The sequence below is a fragment of the Cyanistes caeruleus genome, chromosome 2 (assembly GCF_971803275.1).
Source record: "Cyanistes caeruleus chromosome 2, bCyaCae1.hap1.1, whole genome shotgun sequence".
In the NCBI taxonomy this organism is placed as follows: Eukaryota; Metazoa; Chordata; class Aves; order Passeriformes; family Paridae; genus Cyanistes; species Cyanistes caeruleus.
The window spans coordinates 76,978,341-76,993,589 of record NC_141702.1 but is presented as its reverse complement, the minus strand read 5'-3'; the positions used below and the strand labels follow the sequence as shown (position 1 = coordinate 76,993,589).

The window sequence follows — 15,249 nt, the reverse complement described above, 5'->3', positions numbered from 1 at the left end:
CAGTCTTACCTTTTCTGGTTCTCCTTCCTCACCAAAGGTTTCTCTCCAGTTGTGGATTTCCCTTCGTGCTTTTCACAGTTCCCTCCTTGCCCTTTTCTTGATCATTCCTTGTCCAGGTTCTGCTTAGCTGGATTATGCTCTCCTGGAAGCTCGTTGTGATCAAAATCCAAGGCTGGCTGACAGGGATTTCTTTTGTGCTGCTCTGTGTCATTGCTGATATCTGGATATGTTTCCAAATAGGTCTTCTGCTCTTCAGGGAAGCACATGGAGTGAGAAAAGCTGTTTAACAGAACTGTAATGCTGTGTTACCTGAGAGCATTTCTGACGCAACAGGTTCCTTACGTCAAAGGTTGGGAGTGTTTCTTGAGAGTAACAGAGGGTCACTGCAGGCACATCTGTGTATAGACCTTCCTGAAACTCCATGGCAGAATATAAATACAGACCACGGAGGGTATTTTTATAAAAGTTACATGATGCATTGAAAGTCTTTTGCTCATTGACCTTCTTTTATGCTAATATTGCATCCCCAAGTTTTCAGGCTAACAGCAGTAAAGAACACTCTAATTTTAATTTTCTCTTGTGTGGACTGGTACTCTTATTTTTCTGATAAGAATGACATTCTGACTGTTAAAACCACTTTCCTATGAAAATCTCACTGTCAGATCATACTAGATCTCTTATGGCCAGTTTGCTAAACATCACTGTGGATCTATTTCTTTAAGCAGCAGATAAGCAATTCTTAAAATGATTGTTTATCTGTGTCCTGCGAGATACCTGTACTTGGTGTCTGCAAATACCTTGTACTCAAAAACAGACTTTTGGTTAGTAGTGTCCCCTTGCGCCACTGTTGTCTTTCAGATGCTTTTATGGCACCCAGCTCTATGTGAGTAAAAGACAAAGCAAGATGCAGTTGCCAAAATGTGTTTCAACCTGCGGTGGTGAGGGCAGATGGAGGGTTGTGTTGGCTGGTTGTTACATTTGACTACACTGCTTTTGCTTAATCTGCATCATTGCGGAAAGCAGGAGCTGCTGGTCTGTAGCAGGAGGTAGTCTCTTGTGATACTCTTCTAAGCTCTATTCTGGGTGTTGAATTTTAATTCCTGTGGCTAAGCCCAGTTTCCTTGGTTAGAATTATTTCACTTTGTGTAAGGAAGCTGTTCTGGTCAGTGATGCAGAATGATGGAATGTTTAATGCTGGAGGGAACCTGTGGACATCTCTGATCCCTCTGTCCTAAACAGGGCCAGCCTTAGTATCAGATCCAACGTCAGATTAGATCAGATTGCTCAGGACGTTGTTGAGGTGAGACATATGTGTATCTGCAGGGATGGAGAGGCCCTGTTCCAATGACTGACCTAATCCCCACTGTGAAAAGCTCTGTTCCTGATAGCTCCCTGGAATCTGCAAAGGTTGCTGTTGTGTCCGTTGCTGCGTGACCATTTCACAGTGTGCCTTTGAAGGAAAATCCTGTTTCCGCAGTCTTGCTATCCTCCCATTACACAGCTGAAATCAGCAGTAAATCCCCTGCACACACATCCCCCGAGCATCCCTTCTTCAAGCTGAGCAAACCCATCTTGCAGCCTTTCCTTGTATGTCGGGTGCACTAGCCCTCTGAACATCCTTGGTGCCACTGTCCTGGGTTTGCTCCAGTGTGTCGTTGTCTCTCTTGTGCTGGAGAGACAAGAGAAAAAAAAGACACAGCACTCATGGTGTGATCTCACAAGTGCTGAATTGAGATGAATTAATGAGGCCATGCCTGGTAGGTTCTCTTCAGGAGAGAAGGGCATGTTCCTGAACAGTGCCTGGATGAACACAGAAAATGAAAGGATTGTATCTGCAGGTTTAGTAAATCAGAAACCTGTGAATGAGATGCTCTATATGAAAAAGTTCGTCAAACAGCAGTATAATTTTCTTCTTGTAACCTTGTTGTTAGCTCAGAATTTCTGCTATCTTGTCTTCCTGATAAGCACAAAGGAAGGAATGTCATTCGGCAAGAGCTGGAAAACTGCAACTATATGGGCATGTGTCATGCTCTCTAAGAGACTGAGAAAAAGAGTATGCAAAAGCTGATTTTCTCATCCAAGGGTAGCATTTTGCCTGCTTTTTCTTGAATGAATTTGGTTCTGCACTGCTTAAGCACTGGCTGTGGAATGTCTGAGCTGCCTCTTTTTCTGAAACTTCAGCACAGCCTTTAGTGGGGCTTTTTGTACTGCTCCATGAACTCACAGGATTTCCACCAAAACCTTTGGACTATCATGCTAGTGCAGTTTCCACTGTTCTTACTATGGGGCTGATTGGGCAGAGGTACAGGGCATGAAAGTTGGGTATAAATGCTTTAGCTCTTGGCTGCTCTGGCAGGAGTGTGGCTTCTGACACTGGCTCTTCACAGTGTGCCCAGGAGGACCTGTGGTGTAGCAGCAGGAGGGCTGTGCACAACTGGGGAACCTCCTGCCTCTGCCAAGTGCATCCAGGGATGGTGCTTCAGACAGTGCTGGTGTAAAGGGAGAGAAGGAACAGATGGGGGCGGTCCCTTTCTGCCGTTTTACTCATGGTCTTTGGTTTATTTTGCCCTTTCTGCCGTTTTACTCATGGTCTTTGGTTTATTTTGCCTATTAACCATGACATGTAGGAATTTTGTTACATTCCCAGTACTGTTTACTGTCAAAGGAAAAAAAGCATCAGGCATCTTCAAAGTACTCACCTCTTGTCTGCTTACATGGGTCCTGCTGGATTCTGTGCAGGTTTCATTTGCCCTTTTTAAAGACTCCTCCTACAGTCTGGTCTTTGTTTCTGAACAAGCGGTTTACAAAACAGACTCCAATTATATCACACCAGTGGAAGCTGACAGAAAGTGTCTGCAGCATGAGTCTTTTAAGTGCTGTCTCTGTCTTCTTGCTGAAACTTTGGTTCAGTGCTTTATTCCATTTGACAGTTCCAAGTGCTTTCAGGAAAAGGGGTCACAGAAGCTTTCATGGTAATACTTAGGCTAAATTGTCATAACTTTTTATAAAAAGGGACAAAGTCTAGTTTGAAAGGCCTTGGAAGAAGAATACTCAAACTGTATTAAACTAAACTGTTCCAGTAACCTAAATTCTGTTGAAGAGATTGCTGCATTTCAGCACTGCTAGGCTCCTTCCCCTGTAGTAGTTGGAAACACTTTGTAGCCTTTGATGAAATTTTCATGTTGCTTTCTTGAGGAATGGAAACACAGGTTTCCAGAAGGTCCTTGAAAAAGTGTTTGCTAGTGATGACTGTTTTTCCTAAGCTCCTTGTTTAGTCTAAGTGCACCTACTTTGTATCTGACAAACAACTACTTGAAAACATTGGAAAAGCAGTTGACAGTTCAAAGCAAGAAGAAGCTGACGCTCTCCTAATGCATTGCCCATACTTAGTGTCCCAGCAAGCAGACTTCTTGTACTGCTTTGTGTCTTTCTGGATCCTTCATTCAAGAAGCTGAGGGATGGTCTACCCAACTCCATTACACACACATCTGTGATTGCAGGGTGACTCTGAACATAGGTCCCACTGATGGCAAACTGCAGAATCCAGTGAAAGAATTCCGGAGGATGTGCAAGATCTGAATGACAGAAGTGGAAAGCCATTGCACACAATGTGGAGATGAGTTGTATTCCCTGGATGTTAATTCTTTCAGGAGTTGTAAAAGTCTACAGCAGCTAAAAGTTGGAATTTGATTCTGTCAATGATTTTGCTCACCCATTAACTGCAGTTCTATGTTAACACCTCTTGGACTAAATAGTTACCAGCTATTGTCAGAGTAGTCAGAGAGTCCTTTGAGAAAGAGGCAGGGTTTTGGCACCATTGATCTGCACTGCCTTTTTTTGACATGAGCTTCTTTGTATTCCTTCTGAATATCTTGGGGATGCCCAACCAAGTGAATGGGAAAAAGCTATTAACTAAGACTAATGCGAAGGAGGAGCAGCCAAGAATTTCTGCACTGCTCAAGGTGGAACAAAAGTGAGAAACTCTGGAAAGTTCTATTGAGATGAGCCATTTTGAGTGAATCTTTTGTGTGACATGGGAAGAGGCTATGTGTAGTGAAATCCCCAACTTCTGCCTTTTCCTAGACTAGGTGAGCTGTTTGTTTTGTGCGGTACTATCCATCTTTCCTCAAGAAAGATCACAGCTGAAGCTCTATTTCTGCCAAGTTATACTTGCAACCTACTTGTGCTTTCATTGTGATACTTGCAGAGTCCAGAATGTGGCCTGACATAAGGAGTTCCTTATGCTCTACCTGCTTTCTGTTGCTGTCAAAATGAATTACTTTGGCAGGATGCTGAGTGAAAAGAAAACCACAGGTTGTCAAAACCACTTGTTTTATTTTGTTTTAGTTTATTTTGTACTCTTGTGTTGAGCAACTGACTTGAAGCCACTTGCAGATTCCCCTTGGAGATTTTTAACTATGCTAGGGAAGTTTTTTCTAGTGTAAACTGACAATATAGCAAGTTATTTTTATGGTAGTCCTTCTCCAAAAATTACTCTGGAAGTAAAGTGCAATAGGAGTAGGCACTTGGTAGTATACGTAATAAAATGCCGTAAACTCTGTGTTTTAAGTCAGCTGTGACCATAGGGTCTATTAAGGTTGGAAAAGACCTCAAGATTGAGTCCAACCTTGGGTAAACCACCATGTCAGACAGCTAAACTGTGGCACTGAGTGCCATGCCTGTTTGTATCTTGAACGCTTCCAGGGACGGTGACTCCACCAACTCCTGCGCAGCCTGTTTCCATGCCTGAGCACTCTTTCAGTGAGGAAATTCCTCCTGATGTCCAACCTGAACCTCCTCTGGTGCTGCTTGAGGCCATTTGCTCTTGTTCTGTCCCTGGTTGCCTGATAGAAAAGGCAGATCTCCACCTGGCTACACCCTCCTTTTCAGGCAGTTGTAGAGAGCAACAAGGTCACCCCTGAGCCTCCTCTTATCCAGGCTAAACACCCCCAGCTCCCTCAGCCACTCCTCACAGGACTTGTGCCCCACACCCTTCACCAGCTCCTTTGCCCTCCTCTGTCTGGACTTGCTCCAGCACCTCAATGTCCTTCTTGTAGTGAGGGGCTCAGAGCTGGACACTTGAGGTACAGCCTCAGCAGTGCTAAGTACAGGGGGACAATCCCTTCCCTCATCCTGCTGGCCACACTATTTTTATTGACAAGTGTGGTATCATCTGTCTTGACTCAGAAGAACTGAAGATACTAGAGCGAGGGACTCAGCAATGGCCTCTGCCAGGAAGCAGTTTCATCTGAGTTTAATACTCTCAAGGAGAAGCACTGGAATTCCTGAAGGATTCATTTCTTGTAACGAGCTTGTATGGAAAGCTGTTTAATTTGCCTGCCATACTGGTTTTTGTTTTATTTGAACACTTGTCAACTTCCCGTACATTTCATGTTAGCACAAACCCACCAGAACATCTCTAATGCTGTCATATTCCACGTGTCATTCACAGGTAAATATCTAAGTGTGAATTCAACTATTATCCTCTGCAACTTCCAAGGCTATATTGAGAAGCCCTCATTCCTCAATTCAGCTCTGGTTTAAACAAGCGTGTCTGTGTTTCCTTGTGTTTCCTAGGAGCCAACATCTTTCTTACCTCATCTGGACTGATTAAACTAGGAGACTTTGGCTGCTCAGTGAAGTTGAAGAACAATACCCAGACAATGCCTGGAGAAGTGAACAGTACCTTGGGGACTGCAGGTAAGGAAGCTTGTGCTAGGCAGATACTTGTCTAGTTACCATAAAAGAAGATACCTGCCAGAAGTCTGAAGTAAACCCATGTATTCCAGGGAAACTTGATTTTACCTTAGCTAGTTTTGTGCTTTACATCCAGAAGCCAAAACAATCAGTGAATGATACAATGTGAGAGTCAAAACTGTGTTTGTCTGTAACTATAGAGATGCTGGAGCATGTGTTTTCCGGGGTTGTATTTTTCTCTGCAGCCTTAGTGAAACTGTACTTTTCATTAAACAGCTGCTTAATCCACTTTCAGAAAATGGCAATAACTGAAAGCATGTTCTGTAATAGCATTTTCAAGATCACTTTTCAAACTGAAAGTCAGTTGTGCTGAAAACATGTCAAAGAACAAGAAACCAGCAAATGGTAAAACTTAGCAGTAAAACCTGAGTAGTAATTCATTGTGTATTTTAAAAAGCATGTGGGTTTACCCAGTCAGTCACTTGATGTATACTGTTCTTTCTGCTGTATGAACTGATGACATCATTTATGTTGTTTCAAAGCATACATGGCTCCAGAAGTAATCACTAGAGCTAAAGGAGAAGGGCACGGACGTGCAGCAGACATCTGGAGCCTGGGCTGTGTTGTCATAGAGATGGTCACAGGCAAGGTAGGGATGTTTCCTGTACTGATGAAATGCAAACTATTCTCAGCAGTTCTTCTGCATGTTCTGGTCCAACTCTCAGCAGTTTGTCACAGTTAAGTCTGCAAAGACTGGGATGGTTTTTCATTTCCTGGAGCACAGAAATACCTGCTCTAGTGGGTAGCAAGTTACTCACTAAAGCCTGCACTTAGCTTAGCAATGCTGTTACCTGTTGCAGAGGCCTTGGCATGAATATGAGCACAACTTCCAGATCATGTATAAAGTGGGGATGGGTCATAAACCTCCTATTCCTGACAAAGTGAGCCCAGAAGGGAAAGACTTCCTTTGCCACTGCCTGGAAAGTGACCCAAAGATGAGGTGGACGGCCAGCCAGCTTCTCGATCATCCTTTTGTTAAGGTTTGTCTGATGACTTTGGCTACAAAAGCTGCAGACTGGGAATGGGGAACAGCTTTTAGTTGGTTTTTTGTTCTCAGTGATGCCACAGGGGTTGGTACCATGGTAAGGGGCTGGTAGCAAGTTGATGCTGTCCAGGTAACATGGATTGGCAACTTTCCAGAAGCACGTGTTGTTTTCAGCAGGCATGTGATACAGGATGGGGTGTGCACCATGCAATAAACTTCCACTGCTGTTTTGAAATGCATTATGTTAAAAAGACAAGTCAGGCTTCAACTCAGTAGTAGTACTACTAACTCATTACTAGTAGTTAATTGGCTCTGAAGGGCTTCGCAGCAAAAACTTCAGCAAATGCACAGGTTTTTAAAGATAAGGGCCCCCTTCATAAAAAGTAAAACAGCACAAGCTTGAGAGCTCTCCCATTCTTCTGTGCAAAGGACTGCTTTTCTTTTAAGTTCATACTTAAGGTCACACTGAATGTTTTATCTGGCAGCTGCTATAAAAGTCTGCAGTTCTTTCATGAACTATGGTGTGATGCTTCCTTAAGAACAGGCAAATATTCACAGCTACCAATTGAGCTGTATTGGTAACTTCTTTTTTGAAAAGTAGGAGTGCAGTTGGTTATCGAATTCTGTGTCATTTCCCAGCATGAAGTTGATCACTTTGATGTTTTGGTTCAGCATCAATGTGTTTGGGATCATCACCCATCCCTCACCAGCACAGCTGTAGCAGATCCCACCCATCAGAGGTGTGGACACTGCTTTAGGCACCTAAAGGATGCACACTGGCAGTGGGAATGTCGGTACTCCCATACAAACACCTGTAATGCATTCCTGTGGAACAAGGGAGGGAAGAAAACTTCAGAGATGTGAAGGAAATGGATCCATTATCGTCATCTTGCTGCAGGAGGGAGATGGCTGAAGTAATTGCCTTTTACTTCCTTCACAGGTTTGCACAGATGAAGAATGAAGTTACTCAATCTCTGGCCTTTTCTAGTCTGACAAGATTTGAATCACTGCTGTATGTAATATTTACATAAAGACTGTGCTGAGAAACAGTACAAAAGTTGACCTTAACGAAGACTGCACAAGTGACGGTGTCACTTCCTCTGCTGCTCCTGTACATTTTACTCGGCACGTGTTGCTCACGTGACGTGTCCGCAAGTTGGAAGAAGCTGCATGTTTCAGTGAAAGTGCCATTACTACTGTATATGGACCATACCCTTTTTGTTCCTTCTCCCGTTTCTCATTTGACTGAGAACTTGTATTGTTAATATGTAGTATTTTTGAACTCTCTAGGTTCAGAAAAATGCTGTAGTGTTATCAGGCGTTTATGGACCTTGTTTTTTAATCCGTTTGAGTGCACTGACTGTGAACTTTTACTGGGGTTTTTGTTTATTTGTTTTTGGCGAGCTTCGGATTTGTTATGCACAAGGCTGATTAATGAAATTTTAAAAAAAAAAAAAAAAGGTTTTTCTCAATAAATGGTTTATTTTAGGAGATGCTGGTGAAGAGTTTTTCTTCCAAAAATAAATATGGGACTGTGTTGCATTTTAAACTTTTTTGCAACCTTGGGATAAGACTGCTAAGCTGACCTAACTTGAATAAGGTGCTCTTATATTGCAATAGTCAGTGTTTTGTCAAGTTTTAAGATGAGTGATATGAGATGCTTCTTACACAAGAGCCAGGAGAAGTAAGGTTCCCCCTTTCATTGCCTTCTGAGAAAAGAGGGTGATGGGCAATTCCTGACCTTGTCCTTTATCTAAGGGATAACTTCCTTCTTGAATGTATGCACTGTGAACAGGGAGTGCTCTACATGGCATTTTTGTCTTCTAGAAGACAACTGTACAAGCTGATTGTTGTGTTTGGCTTGGCAAAACCAAGAACCTACTGTTGCTACCTTTTGAAAACTGACTTCTGATCCTGGGCTTTCATTTCCCCACCACACCCCAGTTGTCATCAGCCTCAGAAAAGGAAGAGAGATTAGAAGTGGTTAGCAATTGGAAGAAATAGCCTGCAATGCATGATCTAGTTCTTTTTTTACTTGCTATTACAAATGGGTGACTTAAAACTGTTGTAAACATTAGTGCAAGTTTACACATTCCTGTTGTAGGAACAGACTTAAAATAGGTAACTTAAAATTTGCTTTTAGTATTTGGTTTTATATTCTAGTGTCTCGTCATCTCATCTCACAAATCCTTGATTAGTCACAGGTGAGGGGTGAGCTGTCAAGGAGGTACCACAAAATCTGACATTTTTATCTAGAAAAGTATGAGCCTTGCTGTGCATGTCACCTGTACATGTATTTAGGCTCTCAAAAAATATAATGCTGAATTTAAACAAAGAACTCTCCCTTCTTTCCAGTTCTCTATTTTCAAGTTGTGTGATAGGAGGGGGGAAGTATGTTGTCATCCTCGGGAAAGGTCGATGAACCCCAGCTTGCTGCGTGCTTCACTTTGCAGTACAGCAGAGGTATCTGAGTGAGTTATGCCCTTGCTTGCCTTGTTTCAGGTGCCCTTGAACACAAACAGGAACTGTAGACAGCTTTTAGGAGTCAGGATAGAGATGGCAAACTGTTACCAGTTTGTTCTTGCCAGCCAAAAGAAAACTCATTCACTGCATATTAGCTTTTTATACTTTTATTTTTGTATAAACAAACATTAAGACTAATTTTGTTAAGGCAGTTGTAGAACATACAGTTGCTTGTGGGGATGAGGGGCAAACACTGCTTCCTAATAACCTATGTCATTCCTTTAATACAGTGAACTGGACAAGTTTAACTTTGGCAAGGACCATAAGCTTTCTCCATTTGTCAGTGAGTGCTGGAAGGGCCTCAGTGGTGTGCCAGAACTTGCAAAAGTGCTTAGGAGGATGGATCCAGGAGTGGCATCTTTGGCCCTTCAGCCTGTTGTAAGGGTTGGTATCAGGGAAATGGGTATGAAATTATCTCTGCATTCTTTCAGAAGTGTTTAGTCATTTGGTGCTTTCCTCTGGGAGAAGGGCACTGCAGGCAGTTGGAGGGGAAAGGACTAAGATTCAAAAGGAATGCCAAATGTCTTCCTTACTGCACGTTAACAGCCTCTGTCACTCCAGGAGTATGTATTTGCTGTTCAGAACTACTCACCCACCACCCTGAGAAAAGGCCACTGGGCCTGCCAGGAAATGTTTGCAGTAAAATGTCACCCTGGAGAGGCCCTTCCTTTCTCCCACCAATTTTCCAACTCCTGTGTACAGTGTTAATGTGCCTGATCCTTACTACGGGATGCAATACTCAGGTTTTTACTGTTAAGAGTGTTATAGCAAATTGAGTGCAGGGCACAATGCTTTATTAGACAGCATTTTAAATATTACAGTATTTTCTACTCTTGGGCTCCAAAAACTGCATCTGAGCCTGTGTTTCTGTTCGTGACATTGAACGACTTATTCCTGAAAGCTTCAGAACATAGGGGATGGATGTGTACACAAGATGTGTGAGGCAAAAAGCCCCCAGAGCAGTCTCTCACACTTCACATGGCCTATTCCTTCATGTTTTAAATTTTACTGCCTCCACTACCCCTAAACTTCACTTAGTGCTCCATGATAAAAGCACTACCTCACCTGCTGTTTAGGTCCTGCATATTAGAAAGGTGAGTTTCTAGATGATCTGATGTACTGAACAGCAAATACATATTTCATGGAATGATTCATATTGTTGTATTAGCCTGTTTCTTTTGGCCTCAATTTTATGGTAAAAAAAAAAGCAATGTTTTTACACCAGCTGCTAGAATAAGACTCTCACTTTTTTCACTGGGGACTAGCATGGTTTAATCCTGTGTCGAGTGAAAATGGACTATCTTTGAGAGTGTCAATCACAACCTCAACTGCTCACTGTCAGGATCTGCAGACTTTAAAAAATTGGGATTTCTTTTCCAATCATATTTGCTGTTAATTAATGGCCCCTCTTATACTTTTTGCCCCTCCTGCTTTAAACAACTTATTTCTACTAACTTTCAGATCCTTAACTCTGGAAGTTTAAAAACAGGAGGTGGCTGCCTTGAAATCAGTACTGGGAATGTCAGAGCAACCCTGCTTTCCTCAGAGCTTGATTCTAGTTTTATTTAAATCAGAAGGGTATCAAATCAAGACATATATTAAAAAAATCAGCCATACCCACTGAGTCCTAGGTCTCTCTCCCAATTCCCCCTCCTCCCCAGAAGAAAATAATTTACTATTACTTCAGGCTGACTGTTATGAGGCACCAAGTAAACTAATTTATCAGAAAAGACAGGCAAGCAGATTAATTAGGATCACAACAGTACAGGTGTGGGGCATACATTTTAATGCAGACTTTGCATTATTTCACTACACCATGCCCCATTATTTTCTTTCCACAATTGCTAGGATGGCCTGGAATTTTAAGTAGCATTTAAAGCCAAAAGGAATTTTACTACCTCAATTTTTCCAAACTAAAAATGACATTTACTCTGAAGAATTACAGGTTTCAGCTGTCCCTCAGATGTATGGCCTGGGGAAAGAGAGGGCAGTGGGTAACTTAGCTCTGCTCAGGCCACAAGGCCAAATTCTGATCCAGGTTATGCTACTGCCAGACTCTGATGTCTGGATGTCCAGGGTCTGGCTCAAGTTTCGAAGGGCCCATGTAGTGCACACTGTGGGAGTAAGTTCTAGATGTACAAAAACTCTACTGTAGTTCTGCCACTTGGGCAGAGCTGCTTCAGTCCAATACTGCTATAACCAAGCACAGCATCCCGCTGTGCTGTATTTAAACACTGACAGATTATGGTTGTTAAACTGTGTGATCTACACAACTATCAAGTTTAATCATCTTGTAACAATCTTCTGACATTAAAGCCTGTACCTCTGGTTAGTTCCAGGTAGAGTCTCTTCATATAAGCACGCTGGAATATTTTTTTTTTCTTCAAAGCTTAAGACACTTCATAGGAAAACAAACCAACCACACATGTGCGAACCTGTTGTTGAGAGTACACGAAGGAGTGCATCTTTCCAGCATGTCATCCAGCCCAAGCCCCAGAGAAAAAACAACAGGAGCACAAATTCAGATATGCACGGCAATTACTCATCCTCTGATCTCTCTTGCAAGGACCGTGATACGAACTTAAGAGTTTTCAGCGGTTGCATTTGTTCCCTTTGGATTGAAGCAGTCTCTGAAGGTGCTACTTTTGTTTCTGTTTGTTGTCATTGTTGCCATAGGTGGAGCCCTTGTTAATTTCTGTAACCCCGATCATCCATCTGACACCAACAGAAGCTGCAAAACAAACAAACAGCGTTAAAGCTGCTTGAGGCAAGGTGGGAAGATCTGCACTGGTGTAGCACCATGAAAGAGACCTTGGATGAAAGGTGCATTTGATGCTCCCACACCTCCACATCGACTTATTTGCCTGTGGCATCTTGTGAAGGAAGAGCCTGTGGCTGGACCCGTCCCCTCCCATCAGCAGGGACGAGGCTACAAGGAAGCAGGATGGGTGTGAGAGGCACAGGCGTGCACAGCCTGTGGAATTCTGCTGGCTTTCAACAGCCCTGCGTCTGGAAGAGCACATGCAAGAGAACTTCAGATCTTGTTAAACAAAAAACATGTATTGTGGCATTTGTTAATGCTTGCTCATGAAAAAGTCAATTACAAGAAACCAGGATAATTTAAAAGACTTTTACAGACGACTGAGTGGTAATAATTCACCATGTGCAAGCATTAATTTCTTTATTTATCTGTAGCACTTAAAGTGACTAAGCTGAATGCAACTTAACCTAAACTCCTCCTCTTACACTTTTGGTTTCTTTGTAAATGGGTTCAGCTGCCCAAAATCTATTATTCCTCAGGCTTCTTCTCAGCTACTGTATGGATTCAGAACTGCCATGCTTCTTTCAGGCCTAAACCTATTAGGAAGTCACAAACATCTTCGCTCCTGTCAGAATGCTTTCCAAAACAAAAGGAACCCAAACCAAACGAAAAAACCCAAGAAAGCCACAAACCTCCCCTAAGCCTCCAAATCCCACTCTTCTGACTGATGGTGAAAAGGCCCAGTATGGTGAGGTGCTCTAAATGTCTCACTCCCATCAGTCTTCTCTAAAATGACTCTGGACAAATTCTCACCAGCCAGAGGACTCTCTGTGGTTAAGGCAGTGCCTGAGATCACCAAGAGAATCCAGAAGTTTCATCCCACTGCTAGGGGAGGGGGCTGTCAGCTGGCACCAGTGGCCACAAAGAGCCATCACCACACACTTGTGCTGTGTGGTGTGACAGTAAACTGACTGCTCTTAGAGTGCAAGTGGCTACTGGATACCAGGGATGAGTCACACATGATGTGACAGCATGGCTGGACACTGGGAAGCTGGTCTGCCCACGGGGCTGCCCTCAGGTCTTGTGGATGGGATGCCAGGAAAGCAGGGCCCTCTCACAGGCAGAGAGCTGTGCAGTGAACAGTCCAGAAAGGGAGCTGGTTCTGAGGGCATTCACTGTCACTGACACTCCACTGTCAGTCCCTGAATAGAAACACACACCACAGAGACAAGCAAAGGGCTTCACTCTCACACAGACCAGAAAGAAAGAAAACCATCTCTGACATTTAGCTGGCCATGAGCTGGGGAACACAAGAGAAAGATCCAACATGTAGCCTGCAGTCTGGGATCATAACATAATAATAAGCATGAAATCATTAAGATTTTAACCACAAGGCATAGAAACAGCATCTGGAGATGGACACAGAGCAACTGTTACAGCAGCCACACATCATACTGGGGATTTCATCAAGTTCCAAGAATTCTTGGACACAAAAAACAACTAGTTCAGATGTCTTTTCTTTGTCCTTTGCTCCCTGGCAGAAGCTGCCACTGCCTTCTGGCCCCACTTCACCCTGTAGCCCTCAGCACCCTGGGGAAGGTGAGGTGCAAGGAGAAGAGGACTGCTCGTGTTTGCCAAGCGTGTGGAAGCACAGTGGGGTAAGGCTGGGCTGCCTCACTGGTCCGTCCCTGCACTGCCTCCTCACCACAGCTCTCCTGGAGCCCCAGTGCAGAGCTGAGCAGTACCATCACATTTAAGGGTTTATTCACTTTTGGTGTTACATACAACTGTAATAAGGGGAACTTTAGGGTTTTTACTTCAAGAAATGGGGAGAAAGGGAGATCGAGCAGTAACTCATCAGCAGTGCCTAACTTCACAGCTGTGAGGGTTTAAGACCACCCTGAGAAGTCCATGAGAGAAGCCATTGGCTGAAGCACCCCTGCACTACTCCACAGCAAACTGAGATAACTGAGCTCCTGCATCATTTTGCCCACCATTTCTCAGCATCCAAAAGATGCAGGAGGTTGCTGAGGACCTGCTCTGCCTGCTGGAGTGCTGGGGGTTCAAGGAGGGCTGAGTTTACACAATCAAGAGAGCCATAATCTCTTTCCTGGGACACGTTTTAGCTTCAAGGAAACCACCACCTCCACATGTAGTATCTCATACCTCAGCAAAACCTTAGCTCAAAGGATTTCCACCTTTTCTCTTATACCTCAGGATGTTTTCTGACCTGTTGCCCAGCCTTTATACCATACAGCAAGTGCTATAAGCAGCACAGCAGGCAGGGGCATGAAGATTTCCCACATATAGTTTGCACTTGAGTTATATAGGTTATGCATTAAGATTTGTACAACTAAAGACTGTATGAATGGTAGACATTTCCATTGAGGGCCTATCCTATATACTATGAAGAAGAGGGAACAAGCAACACACACAAAAAAAAGCAAACAACCCACCCCAAACCCCCAGTTTCTAGGCACCAGGCTGAAAGGCCAGAGTATCTGGCAGCTCCACCAAAAGGCAGAGTAACACAGGCACGATCCTGCACGTGCTTTGTATCCTGTTGTAAAACTTACTACAACCCTGCTGGCTTGTCCCCTCCTCCCCTTCCATTCATCTCAGCCTGCAGGCATTGCCAGCCTTGCTGTCCAGGTCACATGGTGCTCCAGCCCTGTGGTCCACACTCTGCTCCTGGGCACTGCCAAGTCCCCAGCTCTGTGGTGTGATTCCCAGGCCCAGAGCACAGCACACACACTGCAGCTCCCACGGGATCCCAGCTGGCTCATCACTACTTGCACATGGTTCCGATGGAACACTTCTCTCGCCTACAACTGATACGTAGCTGCTGGCCCCGTGCCACCAGCCCAGGTGCCACCAGGCTTTTAGCATTCAACTTAGAATAGCTGCTGCTCCCTTTGAAAACCCTCTCATCTTTTGCATACATTCCTCTTTTTAACTGCTGTTGACAGCTTTACAATAAATTACTTCTAGAGCGTGAAGGGTGGGTGTCCTCCTCAACACAAGTTATCAAAACATGAAAGGCAACCCAACATTTGTTCTTTGAAGCCAAATGAGACTGGGGAAGCAGGAGGAGAAAGAAAAGAAGCTGCTGTCAAATAAGAAATACTGACATTCCACAGACAAGCTCATTGCTTCAGCACCAAAATATCAGCACCAAGTTTTAAATAACTGTTGTGAGCTAAGCACCTAAATCTCTTGCCCT

The 15,249-nt window shown here is 43.6% G+C and overlaps 2 protein-coding genes across 21 annotated transcripts in view; one reads left to right on the top strand and one right to left on the bottom strand.

Moving 5' to 3' along the window:
- MAP3K4 (mitogen-activated protein kinase kinase kinase 4) overlaps window positions 1–8,233 on the top strand; it is an 83,527-nt gene extending 75,294 nt beyond the window's left edge. For all 17 annotated transcript variants that reach the window (XR_015283493.1, XR_015283492.1, XR_015283491.1 and 14 more), the window contains 4 exons: window positions 5,578–5,700; window positions 6,240–6,346; window positions 6,558–6,737; window positions 7,683–8,233. Coding sequence is in view for 7 of the 17 variants with exons in the window: in XM_086877987.1 (XP_086734113.1) it covers window positions 5,578–5,700; window positions 6,240–6,346; window positions 6,558–6,737; window positions 7,683–7,703 (431 nt within the window). In the remaining 10 variants the exon portion in view is untranslated. The remainder of the gene's footprint in view (window positions 1–5,577; window positions 5,701–6,239; window positions 6,347–6,557; window positions 6,738–7,682) is intronic.
- Window positions 8,234–9,356: 1,123 nt separating this feature from the next.
- AGPAT4 (1-acylglycerol-3-phosphate O-acyltransferase 4) overlaps window positions 9,357–15,249 on the bottom strand; it is a 72,722-nt gene continuing 66,829 nt past the window's right edge. For all 4 annotated transcript variants that reach the window (XM_086877993.1, XM_086877995.1, XM_086877996.1 and 1 more), the window contains one exon: window positions 9,357–11,996. In XM_086877993.1, the coding sequence (XP_086734119.1) occupies window positions 11,905–11,996 (92 nt within the window). In that variant the 3' untranslated portion in view covers window positions 9,357–11,904. The remainder of the gene's footprint in view (window positions 11,997–15,249) is intronic.